The following is a 17028-nucleotide window of genomic DNA, read 5'->3' on the forward strand; positions in this document are numbered from 1 at the left end:
CCATCTCGTTGAGGGCCTTCCCCTCTTTCACCGACCCTCCACTTTACCAAGCATGACATCCTTCTTCAGGGAATGGGCCCTTCTGACAACATGACCAAAGTAGGTGAGACAAAGTCTGACCATTCTCTCTTCCAAGGAGCATTCCAGCTGTACTTCCTCCAGGACAGACCTGTTAGTTCTTTTAGCAGTCCATGGTACGTACTTTCAGCATTCTTCACCAGCACCACAACTCAAAAGCATCGACTCTTCTTCAGTCTTCTTTGACAGGTGGGAGTGCCAAATTCTCAATGCTTCCAGACCTGAAGGCAGACAGGCTCGGGCCTGGCTCTTTCTGGGACAGAACATGCCAGAAGTTACTTGCCTCTCATGTTAAATGTCCTCTCCTGCCATCTGCTCTGTCCCCTGCCTGACTTCTCAGGGCTCCTGTGAATGTGTCCCCCTCCCCCCACTGTTATTATTGTTAAGTGCCATCAAGTTGGTTCTGACTCATAGTGACTCTGTACAACAGGTTAAGACACTGCCCAGTCCTAGCCATCTCACAATGTTTACTATTTTTGAGCCCATTGTTGCAGCCACTGTGTCAATCCGTCCTGTTGAGGGTCTTCTTTTTTGCTGAGCCTCTACCTTCCTGAGCATGAGATCCTTTAGCAAACATGACTGGTCCCTCCTGATAATGTGTCCAAAGAATGTGAGGCAAAGTCTCACCATCCTCCCTTCCAAGAAGCATTCTGGCTCTTCTTCTAAGGCACATCTGTTTGCTCTTCTGCCAGTCCCTGGTATATTCAGTATTCTTCACCAGTGCAAACACATCAATTCTTTTTTGGTCTTCCTTGTTCATTGTCCAGTTTTCCCATGCATGAAGTGACTGAAAACACCATGGCTTGGATCAGGTGCACCTTTGTCCTAAAGGTGACATCTTTGCTTTTTAACACTTATTTTTGTTGTTGTTGATGTGATTGTGTGAAAGTTTACAGAGCAAATTCATTTTCCATAAAGCAGTTCATACACGTTTCATGATATTGACTTCAATTCCCCACAATGCAAGAGCGCTCTTTCCACTTCCTGCCCATAGTTACCTCTTCCCTGTGTCCTTTGCTCCCATGCACTCCTGCCCTCCGAGCTATCTCCCTGTGCACACACAGCCCTTCTGTTCTCCCACAATTAATTGCTTCATTTCACTAATCAAGTTGCATTGATTACTACTGGTGTTTGGAATGTGAAAGCTGGAAACAAAGAAGGATTAATAGTTGGAAACGAAGAAGCATCTTTAGTTGGAAAATATGGCCTTGGTGATAGAAATGACTCTGGAGATTGCATGATAGTTTTTCAAGACCAACAACCTATTCATTGCAAGTATGTTTCTACGTGGACCTCACTGGATGGCGTACACAGCAATCAAATCAACCACATCTGTGGAGAGATGATGGGGCAGCTCAGTATCGTCAGTCAGAACAAGACCAGGGGCCGCTGGGAACAGGCCATGAACCGTTCATATCCAAGTTGAACCTGAAGCTTCAAGTAAAATAAATTGACAAGAGCCAAAGTGTGACCTTGAGTATATCTCACTTGAATTTAGAAACCATGTCAAAAAATGGTTTGACTCACTGAACACTAATGACCAAAGACCAGATAAGCTGGGGGATGACATCAAGGACTTTATACATGAAGAAAGCAAAAGGTGTTTCCCACTACTTCCCCTCAACCCCGGGTTTCCTCTACCATTCCTAGGTACCCCCCAGCTCTGCCCCCCCTCTACCATTAAGCCTCCCCTATGAGCTGCTCCTTACCTCCAGCACAACTTTCAGAATCCCAGGGGCTCCCAGGTCAGGAAGCTCCCAGGCAGACCATCCAGGTCACTCTTGGAGTGTGGCCACAGCTGTTGTAGCAATGGCCAAGATGGATGGAACACCTGGTCTGTTGGGCTCTGTGCCCAACCCCCTTTGTCCTCTCTCATGTGACCTCAAGGCCAGGAAGGTCTAGGTTAGGGGTATACAGCCGTGTTGAGGACAATGACCCTGTAGGCAATGTATGTGCCCAGAGCCATACTCAAAATGCTCTTCCTCCAGCGACAGGACTGCAGGGCACTGGGATGGGGCCAGGAGCAGTCCCAGGCCTCATCCAGTGTGTGTGCTCCTAGAGGCCAAAGCAGGCTGGTGCTGGGTGGAGGGGGTGGTCCAGTGGATGGAGCCCGAGCAGCCTCTGGGCCCCAGAAGGGTCTGGGTCTAGCTCTGGGGAGTGAAGCCATGACAAGCTCCAGGACGGGCAGCCCTAAGCACAGCTGCAGGGCTGACAGCAGCTCAGGAGCAGGATCCACTCAGGAGCAGGCTGTGTCCTGTGATGCCATGCTTCCATGTGGCCGGCCTCCAGTGGTCTCACCAGGGTAGGGACTGCAGGCAGTTCTGAGGACCTTTCTCTCATCCATCTTTTCCTTGGATGCTGCCTTGCTCTGATGGCACCTACAGGTGCCAGAAGACACTGGCAGACCCAGCACTCACCTCTCATCTCTGCTTGCCACAGAGCCAAAATGAAGCTGTCACACAACTCAACTTTTTTACAAGTCTGTTTATTGAAAGTATCTGAAAATAGTAATAAGGCTTTCAACAACATTTAATAAAATTTCAAGATTATTAACAATATGAAATATTAAGAACTCACTTCAAAAACCCAAAGTGTTCTAGATCATTTGAATAGCATGCTGCTTTGCGCCTTGGTTAACACTTTTTTTTCTGAGTGACTGGAATTCTAAACCTGTCTCCTGGACCTAAAGGCTCAGAGGTCTTGGGACTCGCCCACCTTGGCTTGCTTGGTATTCCTCACAGGCTGTGGTACCCAGGAGGGCATGGACATGCAGGGCAAGGATGGGGATGGGCCCATGGCTTGGGATCACTGTGGCCCTGGAACAGGCCCTAATGCTTAATGCCCTCAGGTTCCGGAAGGGCAGGTGGAAGGAGAGGAAAGGATACCCTGAGGCCACAAACATCGAGTGGCCCTGCAGTGGCATCCCTGGACACACTAAGACCTCGCTGCACGTGGAACCTGGTGCCGACCTGCCCTTAGGAGGGGTCAGGATGGCAGCCTTGCCTAACTCAGCACACCCGGGGATGGGCAGACGCACACCCTCCTGTTGTGTCAACTTACAGACGAAAGTGCAATTCTTCGACCAAAGCGCAGAGGCATGCAACTCTGAACTAAATGCCCTTCCAGAAGCCAGCGAGGCTATACTGACCACTGGCTGCAGGTGAGCTGGGCGGCTCGACATCTCTGTGGATATTCTCTCTCTCCCCCCTTGTTCCCCACCCAACCGACTGGGAGGTGGCCCAGCACCCTGTGGCTGACGGGCACAGTGACTGCTGGAATGGTTTCTCTGTAAGCTCAGGATGAGGGAAAAGGCAGGGTAGGCACTGAGTCACAGTGCAGCTGCTGTCTCCCTCCCAGGTGAATCCACTCAACCTGCTCGAGGGAGACCCACAACTGGCCAGCAGAAATGGCTCACCAGCCTGAGACACCCGACCTCCTGTCCAGTACATCAAGCATACCGTGGCCATACAACTCCCCACACAGAATGGTCCCTATGGGCAGCAGTGCACAGGACAGTGTAAACAGGGAACCAGGCTTTGCTTCCTTGCAAGACAAGTCCCCTCCCTTTTAAATCTTCACAAAAGTATGTACAATAAAATATGTACATAAGCACTTCAGAAAGTTTAAAAGAATATCTAAAAAGTATGTACAGGGTTAAAACATCTCCCCGTGTGGAAGGTGCCAGCCTGTGCGTAGGAATGTGTGTGGGCCCTGGCCTGGCCTCCCCTCTGGCCCCGTGCCAGGCTCGCTGGGCCCACAGACAACAGCCTGAAGCAGGAAGAGGAAATACCCCACAACCTTGAGGACAGAGACCTCTGCGAGGCTCGAGGGTGAGGCCCTGAGCCGGGAGGGGGGACCCTCCCAACCATCTCCAGAAACTGGAGCAAAACCAGTAGCCTCACCATCCCCTACACTAATCACATGGCAAAGTGCCCACGGATTTCTCTGGAAGCAGTTCCTGGGAAAAGGCTCAGGGACAAGGGGAAGCATCGGGGCTAAGGGAAGACATTTCACTATGAGACATTTATTTCAGTATCGAAGGACAGGCGACTAGGCCTGACCCTCTTAAATTTCAATATACTGATTTATGGATACTTCCTCACATGGAGCTTCAAAGAAGTAAGTGACTTAAATGAGTGGTTTAAGGACGGGAGTGTGATGGTGGCGCAAACACACGGCCCCTGACCTGGGGTCACACTCGGACGTGGCTGGTGCACGCATGTGTGTGTGCAGCAACACTGAGACCCCAACTGTGCCTCACTTTGCTTGTTTAGAAACACAAAAAATAAGTCAAATTTGTTATAAACAAGTGATCTGGCTGAGAAAAGGCAGGTTCTGACTCTTCCTTTGGCCACAGGTGGGAAGGACATGATCTGGGGCTACACATGGTCCTACTCGAGGCCACAACCTTCTAGGACACACGCCCACAGATACACAGATGGCTGTTCCCAAGGAGCAAGTGAAGCAAGTACAGGAAGACACAGATGCTGGGAGGGCGCTGCTGCCCGTGCCGCCAGGCTCGGCCCTAGAAGGCCTAGCCCTGCCCCTCCCCGCCCACCTCCTCCTCTTCCTCCTCTGTGAAGTGAGTTTGCTTCTTCCGTACATTCCAGTGCAGACACTGGGCCAGGCTCTCAAACCAGTCGCTCACAGGGTCTTGGACGCAGATGGAGGGCAGTGGGTAGCAGGAGGTGGTGATGCTGATGCTGAGGTGGGAAGAGATGTGGCGTGAGCAAGTCAGCTCACAGCCAGGTCAGTCCAAGCACCTCCCCAGGCTGGCCAAGCAGCAGCTGAGCCACAGGCCACAGGCTTCTCCCCGTGGGCCTCGGCCTGTCCTGATGGCCTGTCTCCCAGGAGCAGAGCTCTGGAAGGTGGAAGAGACATCTGCTCCCATCCTGGTGACCTGGGAATGCTCATCCATTCCGTTGCCAAGCCTATGACATCCTCACTCAGCTCATGCCACCCACTGCCCTGTCCTCTGACACCCGAGTGAGGGGCTCCATGGGCAACCGTGTCCTTTAGCTTGTCCCTCCCAGTCAGGCCCAGAGCAGGTGCTAGGTACGTGCTGCTGTGGAGGTGTACCTCTACCCCTCCCAGGACTAAGTACCATGGCCTGCCCGCCCCACCCAGGGGCCAGGAAGGGACAACCCAGGACAATCACCAGCACCTCAAAGGTCTCCACAGGCTGGTGCCCAGTAGGATGGAGGGGACAAGAACAGGACCCAGGGGAGGGAATGGAGTCTGTAGCCAGCTGGGCACTGTCCACTGGCTTTTCCTTGGACAGCCAAGCCAGGCACCAGGTTTCACAACTTGTTTCCCTGACAGGGACCCTGCAGTGTAGGGGAGGAGCGGGGGTGGGGGGTATCTCCCTCTTCAGTACATCCCTGGAATTGGCTGTCCCCATGGGTATCCTTGGAGGAGAGAAAAATAGGGAACAGTGGGCACAGCCTCTATGGGACAAGATTACAGAGAAGGGTGCAGGGGGACTGGCTGGCAAGGTACCACGGTAAGCGGAGTCAGTGGTGCCCATGCCCTTCCCCTCCCTTTGTTCCTGGCTTCCTAACCAGTCCCAGCCCACATACCTGTCCCCATGGCGGATCTCCTGTCTTTTCCGTCCATCAAAGGAAACCCACGCGGTGTTCCTGGCCTCTGGGGACAGTGTGATCTAGGAGCCAAACAGAAGAGGTGGGGCACAGTAGGTCTCAGGGTGGCAACCACCCCCCACGTGTGGGGGCTCTGGCAGCAGGAGCTGCACATCAGCAGCGGCTCCAAGTGGCCCTCTACCCACAGGGTGAGGTCCTCATTCCGACATTCACTTCCTTCCACAGCCCCATGTGCCCACTTCCCATAGGAGACCTTCCACCCAGGCCAGATCAGAGAACTCAGGGGGAAGGGCATCCCTGAGCACACCCATTTTTGGGTGAGGAGGGGGCTCCATGCACAGCCAGGCCCAAACCTGGGGCCATGGGGGAGGGAGGTGTCGGTCACACCTGTGGGTCAAGGACAAGAGGGTGAGCTTCTGAGGCCCCACATGCCAGCCCTGGGTGGATGCAAATCAACACTCAAAAGGTATCAGCTGTGAGGGGCGTGGAGCAGTGTAATGGCCTCAAGGGGTGTGGGGAGGCGGTGTAAGTGGAAGCACTGGGCCTGGTAGGTTCTCACTGGCACGGCTGACCTCCTCCTGCACAAGGGGACACAGGAACCATGCTGACCTTGAGCTCCACTCCGGCAGGAACCACAATGGGCCGGAAGGACAGCGAGTGTGGGCAGATGGGGGTGATCATGATGGCTGGCACGTTGGGGTGGATCATGGAGGCTCCAGCTGCAGCTGCATATGCCGTGCTTCCGGTCGGGGTAGACACGATCACTCCTGCTGAGACACAGGGGTCTCATGGCAGCCACCCACAGGGCTGCCCCTGCAGGCAGCAGGTAGCATCCAGGTCCCCTACAGCCCCGCCAGGCCCAGTTGCCTTCTCTGGGAGCATAAAGTTAGGTGAGCAGGGGCTCAGTCCACTCACCGTCACCCTGAACTGTGGTGATGAGGTGTCCGTCCAGGTAGACGTCCACGTTGGAGAGGTAGGAGGAAGGGCCTCTGTCAATTACCACCTCATTTAGGACCTGAGGGTGCAGAGGGGCCACGTGTACTCAGGGAAGAGCAGAACACGGCACAAGGCGTGGCTAAGGGGATAACACCAGTGCACTGCAGCCAAGGGGAGGGCACCAACACACTCTGCCAGACACAGGCTGCAGATGTGGCAGCCTACACAGGGCGTTTCCAAACCATGCTGGGAAGCACAGCTACAACTTCCCAGGATCAGGGTACCCTGGCCCTACAGGGGATTACTGTCCGTAGGACTCCTCTAGGAGGACAGGAGGGCTCCTGCATGTGGGAAGTCCCCAGCCCAAGGTTACCCCAACGTGCTCACAGACCTGGTACTGCATGACCTGCTTCCCGACATCGGTGTCCGGGGCCAGCGTGCCATTCTCTCTGACCCCATTCGGAGCTGCCGCCTTCTTCCCTCTGAGCTCCTTCACGACGCGCACTTTGAGCCGGCTCCGGAGGATGATGGCTGCATTCCCTAGAACACCGGCCAGCACGTCTGCTAAGGTCAGGTGGCCCCACGGAGCAGGCAGAGACCCCACCTTCCCCAAACTGAACACAGCATTTTTGTGCCTTCTATGGAAGAGCAACGCCTGTCTACCATGTAGTACATGTCTTCACGGCAGCTCCAACCTGTGATCTGGTGATATGCTTCAACATATCAGTAATGTTTGAATCGTTCAGGATCTGGAAATCTCCAGCCCTTGGAACTTAAATGCACCATGCATTGTTAAAAAACAAAAACACCAAACATCCACCAAGTGAGAGGGAGACCTTAACTGGGGCTGCATGTGGGCTCCAGAACTTTCCAACTCACCCTCTATCACCTGAGTAACTTGGGACTGGAAGTTCTCAAAGTTGAAGGGGGTCAGGAAGCCCAGGGAGCCCAGGTGGAAGGCCATGACGGGGGGCACACTGCCCTGTGGGTGGACAAGACAGGTTCTCAGTTCTGGTATGCCAGAAGCCACATGGACTGCCTAGAGCACCCAGAGCCCTACTCTCTTGGAGAGCAAGAATCACTGTAAGGGTGAGGGAGCTACACCCAAGAGGGATGCAGAAGACATGCCAGAAGGCCGTTTCAGGCCTGGGAGGCAGACTCAGGAAGGTGAAGTCTCATGAACCTGAGGGGATTGGGAAGACATGAGGTGACTATCTTGAGGTCAGGAAGTGAGTGGCAGGGTCCAGGCTGGGCTAGAAGGAGGCCAAAGGAGTGGACAGTGAGGAGACCCAGAGAACATATAGAACAAGTAAGACTCTCAATCAACTGGCTGGCAAGGCAGAAGTGCCTTGTGAAGTGATAATGATGTCTGGCCATGGGAGGCCAGCTGCGGGCTCTGGGAGAGAAGGCAGTGTGGTGTGAGCAGGGCAGGTGGGTCAGGCAACAGCTACATGGCTGGGTGCCGGGGTCAGGGCTAGGTGTGGGCAGGGCTCTGCTGCAAAAGAAGCTGTCACCCTTAAGAGAGGCTGCTGGGCTAAGGACTGGAGAGAGCAAGGAGGTGGCCATGTGAGATGGCAGGATGAAGAGGACAGCTGAGTCAGCCAAGGACATGACCATCAGGGAACAGAGCAGCAGGGTGGCAGCAGCTCATAGGATAGGCCCTGGGCAGATGGACAGTGCTGGACACAGCACATGAGGGGAAGCCAGGCTGGTGGGTGAAGCCAGACTGCTGGGATGTGGGCCACAGCGTGCCTATCTCCCAGCACTCCAATACTTAAGCCCACCCTCAGATGAGGCCACAGATCCTCCCAGGTGCCAGCCCTGCCTGTCCCCCTAGCCTGCTCTCCTCTGCTCCCCATGGGATCCTCCAGGGTGCTATAGGCTGGGTCCTTCCAGAGATGGGCTCAGGTGACCCTGTGCTCCCTCCACGGGTGGTTCCTCCATGGGTCCCCCTACAGTCCCTCCCACCCCAGTTCGTCTCTACCTGGATCTGCAGCTGCCCCTCTTGGACGTTTCCAGTCTGGGCCTCACACTCACATGCCCCCACCTGTGCCCTCAACACAGTCTGTGCTGCAAGGACAGGAGTGGGGCAGCAGTAGCCCATCTTATACCGGGCTATCTGCAAACTTGCTCTACCGTCAAATAAGTGAGTCTAAGCAAGTCAGTCCATGTCAGCAAGAATAGCCTACAGTGTTGCAGTTCTGTAGCACAAAGCTGACATGGACAGATGACAGAACTCAACATTCGGGAAACACCTCCCTGCACTGCACTAAACCATAAGCACAGTAGCCCCTCACATCACCTGGAAGAGGGAGGAGGCATACAGCAGTGTCCCGTCTCCCCCAAGGCAGATAATGAAGTCAATTTGATTGGAAATGTCATCGTAATCTGGAAAAGAAAAACAAAACAAAACCCCTCATGTTACCCCTAGTATAGATGCCACAGTGTGGCCAACACCGATGACAGACAGGTAGCTTACCAGGTATGGGGCTGTGTTCTTAAACCATGACAGAGAACAGAGCCTCACCTTCTCTGAAAGTGCAAAATTTCTTCTTCACTGGTCCGAAGTTCTCATCACTCACAATAGCGGGGTCTTCCAGAACTTTCTTTTCCACGTACACAATCATGTTGTTCTCCTAGAAGCAAAATGTGCCGAGGCCCTTCCGGAGCCCCATCAGGCCCCACCAACAAGCTCCAGGTTATGCCACGGGAGCTTCCCTAAGCCTCCTTTAAACACTGTAACACAACAGGTAAAATGACTCCTCTTTCTTGGCCACAGGTAGTTTTCAATTTGTACATTTCACATACAGACACATCAGGCTGGAGGCTCCGTGACACTTGCTGAGTTTAAGGGCTCCCAGCCTGGCAGGTCAGGGCTTCCCCATGCCTCACTCTCCCAGCGGGAGTGCAGGTCAGCAGGGTGCAGGTGAAAGGGCCCCACCCGGGCTCACCTCCATGAGGTACACACAGAGCTCCTTGAAGGGCTGCAGCAGGCTGGCATCACGGATCTTCTTGATGACAAGGACACTCTTCGGAGCCTTGTTCCACGTCAGCCTCTGGCTTGCAGGGTCTTGGATGTGCCTGTGTGGGAAGAAGTCACTCCACATGCCATCTCCCCTCGAGAAGAGGGCACAAGACATGGAAAGGGAAGATGCTAAAATCCAGCAGATGTGCACTCAAGGCCACTGCTCTGAATGATATTTCCTGGCCCTGGCTACTGCGCTTTTGCCAGGCTTGCCCACCATTTTGCACTGGCTGGCCAGCAGATTTGAACATGCCCTGATTTACAAACAAGGCTGACAGGTACATTGGATCCAGCTGATGTCCTTCCTGCTGCTTCTAGTAGAAGGCCCTGCTCCACCTTCACGATCCCCCACAATATCTCTGAGTCTACATCCCCCAGGGCACCTCATCATAAACCCAGAACCTCCACGTACCCCCACGCCCAATCTTCATAGGCGCTATGTTCTGGTTCCTAGTGGGCCCACCACCAAGAGCCCTGATCTTGGGTTGAGCCGCCCCCTCGCCCTGCCCAGAGCCAGCAGAGGATGCTGCCTCCCACAGCCAGCCCCAACCCCTTAACTCTGGAGCTCCACCCCCTACACCTCTGCAGGCCCTTGTGGGGCACACATGGCCTGTCCCATTCACACTTTTAGAACCACCTGTTGTTGTTGTTATGTGCCCTCAAGTCGGGCCCGACTCATAGCGACCTCTCCTTGGGTTTCCATGGCAGTATCACTACGGAAGTAGATTGCCCAACCGTCCTTCCAAGGAGTGGCTGGTAGGTTTGAACTGCCAGCCTTCTGGTTAGCAGTCAAATGCCTTAGCCACTATGCTACCAGAGCTTCTTTAGAACCATCTACTCACTTGCAAACTTCAACAGTGAAAAGCAGTTCAAAGTCAGCTGTTGCCCTACCTAAGCGTAGCTTCCAGACATCTCTGCAATACTCTGGCTTGGGCTGTGTGGCACTGGGAGCCAGGGCATTCTTCCCAAGGTGGAGCCCACCCTACTTAACCCTAGAACATCCCAGGACCTTCATGGGGTGACACTTACCCCTATAGGCCCATCTCTGCTGTACCAGCTGGGGCTCAAGGCTACTGAGGGCCACAAGTGCCCCAGCTGCCACACTTCCTCCTCTCAGCTTGCTGGGAAACAGTTTCTAACACCACAGTGTAAGTCCAGCAAAAAGGTTTCCCTTTCTGATAAAAGCCCTCAAGCCAAGAAACTTGCTCAAAACAGTGCCTCATCAGGGACAGTGGCCCCCCAAAATGTGATAGCCCCAAGTGCTGTCAGTATTGGTAGAAAGCATGGGCCTGACCAGTATATTTTGCCTGCCACCTCCTCCGGGAGCCTCATCGCTGGGTCTCCAGGTTGCAGCCAGGGAGCAGGAGCCTCCCACTCTTCGAGGGCTGCCAGGCACCTGCAGCATGTGGCCATGTTGTGCTGAGCTGCAGGAATGTGACTCAAGCCCACCACAGGCCTCCCAAGGGGCACTCCCCACTGCCAACCTAAGTTCTGCATCTACAAACCAAAAACAGAGCGCAACTGAGCCAGCCCCAACCAAGGAGCTTCCAGAAATGAAACAGCCACAAAGCAAACTTGCTTAGCTGTCTCATTATTGACACAGTCTTCTTGCTTAATCTCCTGCTTACAAAGGCCAAAAGATTACCTTTCAGGGCCAAGCAGAAAAGCCTCAGGCCACCTGCCCATACACAAGCCCATAGATACCCTAACCTCGCTCCCTTGGCGGGTCGCCCCCAAGACACTAGCAACCAGAGAGAAGCCCCGTGTGCAGGACGTGTGGTTGGGCAAGGGGTGAAGGCAGTCCTTCTGGCTGCTCTCAGCAGTGCCCTTCAGCATCGTCCCAGAAGTACAGAAAACCACAGTGACTGCCTGTCTGGTGGCCCATCCTGGCTGGCAGAACCGGCTTGCTGTGGGAGGAGCTCTTGGGTCACAGTGATAGGGAAGCACCCACTCCTCAACAAATCTGTCACCTGCTGTCGGCCTTGGGCAGTGAGTGACTAATTGGCTCTGGAGGGTGACCGAGGTCCACACCTTCCCCCCCCCACCGGCTTGTACCTCCCCAACGTTTGGGCAGGGCTCTCCAGGCCTGAGGCTTCCAGCTGTCCCCTGCTCAGGTCTGGTGTCTGCCCTTCTGTGTGACCACAAACCAGTTATTCCACTTCCTGTTGGGTCATTTGTAGCTGGTCTGGTGCCTGGGCTATGAGGGCACCATACTGGCCCAGTGGACATGGCCTCTCCAGACAGGTGCCCAGGCCATGATGGCACTGCATATGCAGCTCTTGTCTGCATGGGGCTGAATCATGTGAGATTACTATCTCAACCCAGTACAGACCACGAATCGGTGGTAAAAACCTGTCAGTGAAGTCCCCTGTTGTCACCCCTCTCAATAGCCATCTTACTTGTGAATAGTGGTGAAAAGGTAAATACATATTAAGCTGGAGCCCTGCATGAGCCCTGGGTAGGGGTGGCAGACACGGGACTAAAAAGATGCCCTGTGCCTCTAGGGGACTTTGGTCCCACAGACATTCTTGGCTCAGACCATGACTGCCATGGTGACCTGCAGATGGCAGGACAAAGAAAGCAGCTCTCTCTTCACTGCCTCACAGCCTGACAGGCCCCCCAACTGAAATGCATCCCGAACCTCTGGAGTGGAGGGTTCCCTGCGGGCTCTGGGTGTGCCCTGACAAGTCCTCACAAGACAGGTGACAGACAGAAAACACCAGACAGAGCCACGGTGCAGGAGGACTGGGTGGCTAATTAAGACCAGGCGGCCAGGGTCCTCTGTCATGGTGGCACTTGGTTGAGATGAAAATGACAAGAGAATGGAGACTGGGAGAAGCCCCGGCTGAGGAACGGCCGGTGCCAGGCCATGGCCGGACTAAGCCTGGTGTGCACTGCTGGTAAGCACCAGGAAGTGGAGCAGCAGAAGCTGACAGCCAGGACCCAGCTACAAGTTCCCAGGACATTACGGGGCACACAAGATATGGCTGTGCCTTGATCGATCCATCAAATAGTGGCTGCTGTGCACAGAGCTCTGGGTGGGGCGAGTACACGGTGCAGCCATGGGGCTTGGCGATAGGTTTTAGAGTCTAAAGGACAGACTCTGCTGATGGGTTATACAGGGGGCAAAGGAATGGCAGCACTATCCTGACATCTGCAGAAGTAACTAGATAGACTGGGGGGGGCCTCAGTTCTGGCTGCATCCAGTCTGAAATCCTGCAAGAAAGCTCTAGCCATAGCTGTCAGCAGCCCAAGTCCAACAAACTCTACTGCCTTACCTGAGGTATCTGCCTAGACGGTACCTCAGCCATACAAAGCAGCCGTCCCTGCTGACGGGCAGGGGTGGGAAGACACTGTCGTTGCTGGGACTGACGTAGGCAGCACCTCACAATCTGCAGAGTGGCCATGAAGACAGCCTGGGCGAGGAGGGCGGGTCCTGTTGTCACCCCACCCCAACGATGGAGGGCCCGTGTTGGGAGTCCTGATGGAGAGGGCCAAAACTGCACCCACCCTGACATAGCCCTGTTGTCCAGACTACCAAGTGTCACTGGGCACGAAGGTTGGGGAGCTCCCTGTTAAGAAGGTAATAGAATGACCTGCTCCTTTATGAATCTCATGCTCTCAAATTACTCTTTTTGTTTCACAATCACGGTAAGGATGCTGTGTCTCTGTGGTGGGGACATGTTGTGATGTGTGGGAATGTAAAGCTACAGCCCTGAGGCTCTAAGTCTATGACTTCACAGATAAGGCCCTGATGGGCTTACCTGAGCAGATGGGCCGATTAATCCTGAGCATGATTAATCCTTTTAGAGTAAGAAACATCCCACTGTCCCCAAAGGTCGAGCCCCTGAGGTGGAATTTTAACCTTTCAAACATAAGATGGTCACATAAGAGTATGTTAGTGTCCCCATGAAACATACACCAGGACCCAGTGGAGTGCAAGGACAGAGCACACTGGGACGGGGTGCGTGTCCCCTTGGTGCTGCCCAACACTGGGCTCCACTGCACGAGGAATGGGTGGCAGAGTCCCTGACGAGCAGGAACTGAGCTAGGTGGCCTGACCCAGCTCAGTTTTAGAGTCTCTTTCACAGGCTTTAGATGCACACAAGGGGAGTGGGGTCCCCAGGGTCCTCTGGCATGATGCCTTCCAACCATTTAGATGGTGCTTGATGACAGCAAGATGGGATGCTTCCCAAACAGGAACACCAGACGAGAGCAGAGCTGATGAGCGTATTTCCAATTTGGAATAATCATAGAAGCAGCACACTTGGCCACTGGGTGTGTTGGTCTAGAGCACAGTCAGCTTCCTCACAGCTAGAACAACATAAACCTGAGCCTCTTCTGTCTAGAGCCACCCTACTTGCCGGGCCACAGATGCACACGCCACCCCCATTCGGCACCTGCGTACTCAGGAGGCCTGGTTACAATGCAGCGTGCCTCACGCTGAGGGTCAGATCTCTTACTGTCACGGCAGTCACACCCCAACAGGGCCCGTCCACGTCCCCCTCATCTCCCCACACCTCCCTCCCAGGAACATGGGGCCTGGTTACAAGGCAGTACGTCTTGCACTAAGGATTCGATTCTCACCAGCATGGCATCACACCCAAAAGGAGGCCTGTGCCTCACACTTACATGATGGTCTGAGGGTTCTGTAGCACACAGGCCTTTGGTCCAAAAGTGGTCACCGGGCATGGCCCATGGAGGGAGCGGGTCCTCCTGTGGGGAGAGAGCAGGTGAGAGTCAGCCAGAGGGCAACAGGAGGGCAGGACACCAAGGACAGCTAGAGAGAGTGTGCAGACTCTGAAGAACACTTACTTCTAAGGGTTTTAACCCTATCACTGTCTGCACTCCAGACAAGGTCCTGAAAGTTGCACCTGGCCTCTGGTGTGTCTGTGCCACTCACTGCTGCGCACACTTGAACTCCAACCAGAGGCCTTGAAATGCACCAGGGACCTCAGGACAGTGACACTCAAAGGGAGGTGGGTTCTGGCTGGCCAGACTGTGGGGATGAGACCTGGGGTGAAGTCTGGGGTCTGAATTTGTTACAAGCATCTCAGCAATTCTATGTGAGAACCAGCCCTTGATCTATGCTTGGGAATCAGGACCTTAGACATAGTCCTGAAACAACTAGATTAAAATCAAACAAAAACATCTGAGTCATATGTGCCAATAAGAAAGATATGACTGAATGGCCAATATTCCAGTAACTGAGCAATGACCTGCCACAACTGATTACCAAAATCAGGGGCCACTGCAGCCAGGAAGCCCTTGTGACATAGGAATCCCCAGGCTTCTTCCCCAGCTCCCGTGACATGAGAACCCCAGAACCTCCCACGATCTGTGTGGGGCCACAGGACACATAGTGGGGCTTCTGGATGCAGCAGCACTGGGCTTCTGTAATAAGAACTCTAATCAGGAACCTCAAAGATGCCTGGACATGCACTCTGGGCCCATAGAAAACAAAGTGCTTTTCCATCTGGGAGTCAATGGTCCCTTCCTGCCAAGACAGGCTGCTGGACGTGTCCACCCAGCTCTGTGCCAGCTTCACTGAGTCCTGGAGCAGCCATGGCTACTCTGCAGCCATCTGGTCTACATCTTCGAATATGAAGAAATGTGTGCTATTCCAGAAACAAATCTAAATCCAGAACCAAAGCCATTCTGCCAAGAAAATGCCACCACTGCCCTGAGGCGGCCTGAAGGAGGAGGAGGGGTGAAACGGAGCCTGGGATGATATGTCCAGGGCAGCTGCACATGGATACCACCTACCCGGTCAGAGGTTCTACAGCTCCTCATCAATCAAGGGGCCCGTGGCTCTGCCTCCCATTGGATGAGGCCACTCAACTCTTTAAACTACTTTCTACCTAACCAGGTCCCACCACTGGGATTTCCCAGATGTGATCCTTATCCTGGGGACATAGCAGTGGCTGGAACACATCTTCCTAACCCCACACGTTATGGTGCTATAGTCAGAGGACAGCCCAGGTGCAACCTCAGCTCTGGGCCCGTAAGGCAGCCTCACACTGTTGCCCAATGCTGTGACACAGGGACTTGCAAAGTGGCCGGAGGCAGGCTGGGCAAGGAGAGAGAGATGGCCCATAAGCCTGTCCCAATGTGTGAGAGTGTCAACCTGCCCCAACCTCCATCAAGTACAGACAGACTCAAGGCCTCTGCAGCTGCCATCCCCATCCCTGTGGGGGCCCACCTTGACCCCTCACCCTACCCACCCATCCCTGCTGGACCTACTGTGACCTCTCAACTCACCCATATATCCTGCCTTTGTCAACGAGTGTGTGTTGACCCAGCCTGACCTCACGCTCTACCCACCCATCTCTGAACCCCTGGGTGGACCTGACATGACTCTTTACACCACTCTACCCATCAGACTCTTGATTCTCACAGAGAACAGGACCCTCGAGTCAATGTCCTAGGTAGTTACACAATGACAGCCAGCTGGGAGCTTGTACTTGCAACACCCCACAGGAGCCACCCCCCACCATGGGTCCCACAGGTGCCCTCTTCTCAGGACAACATCCACCCCACCTCCAAGTCAGACATCACATTCATCGATATCTACATGCAAAGACACACATCACTTCAAGGAATTCTTGGGAACAATTCTAATAAACCATATAAAGGAATCAAAGAGAGGGTGGCCAGTCACACCTGAACTCCTTGGTGCTCCCCAGGGCAGGGGAGGCAGACAGGCTGCGGGACTTGGCCCGGCCCCTGATGGGGTGGCTGTGGCTCCAGTCCTCGTCCCCATGGCACGCCGTACAGCGGTACGGGGCCAGGTCCGGACTCAGCTCCCTGCTCAGGCTGTTCTTCTCTTGCTCCATTGCCACAGCTGGTGGGTGGGGACGTCGGGCAAAGAAACACGGATGCCTGTATTCGTAGAAACAAAGTCAAGTGAACAAACACATTATCTGTAACAATACAATACACACAGACACACACACTCATTTCTTCAAGGAAAATGGCTCAAGTTCAATTTACCAAAAGACACTGAGAACTCAGGGGTCTCTCTGTGGTTTCTGAATGACCCCAGAGGGGCTGAAAGTCAAAGCGTTGGGTGCTTCTATCAAACCAAGACAAAGGGGTCACCTGCCAAAGGAAGGCCATGGCCAGAAGCAAGTGCTCTTATAGCCAAACTGCAAGATCAAGTCAGTCACTACAGACAATACAGCTCTTCAACCAGGTAGAAATATGTTTGTGCAACACTTGAATATCTCTCTGTCGTTGACAGAGAGGGATACCAAACCCAACCCAACCATTGCCACTGAGTTGATTCTGACTCAAAGTGACCCTACTGGACACAGTAGAACTGCCCCACAGTGTTTCCAAGGCTATAAATCTTTCTGAAAGCAGACTGCCTCATCTTTTTTCTGTGGA

At 53.9% G+C, this 17028-nt stretch overlaps 1 protein-coding gene across 1 annotated transcript; it reads right to left on the reverse strand.

The window, feature by feature from the left end:
- Nucleotides 1–4612: 4612 nt before the first annotated feature.
- NADK (NAD kinase) lies at nucleotides 4613–16475 on the reverse strand. The gene is made up of 11 exons (XM_007945513.1): nucleotides 16303–16475; nucleotides 14272–14355; nucleotides 9566–9695; nucleotides 9142–9250; nucleotides 8917–9002; nucleotides 7494–7596; nucleotides 7006–7154; nucleotides 6594–6693; nucleotides 6288–6445; nucleotides 5658–5740; nucleotides 4613–4781 (listed from the first exon to the last, which is right to left on the reverse strand). Exons 1-11 carry the CDS (start codon nucleotides 16473–16475, stop codon nucleotides 4613–4615), a joined length of 1344 nt encoding a protein of 447 aa, XP_007943704.1.
- Between the last annotated feature and the right edge of the window lie 553 nt (nucleotides 16476–17028).

Source organism: Orycteropus afer, unplaced genomic scaffold (assembly GCF_000298275.1).
Source record: "Orycteropus afer afer isolate SDZICR_OR568_19922 unplaced genomic scaffold, OryAfe1.0 scaffold00136, whole genome shotgun sequence".
In the NCBI taxonomy this organism is placed as follows: domain Eukaryota; kingdom Metazoa; phylum Chordata; class Mammalia; order Tubulidentata; family Orycteropodidae; genus Orycteropus; species Orycteropus afer.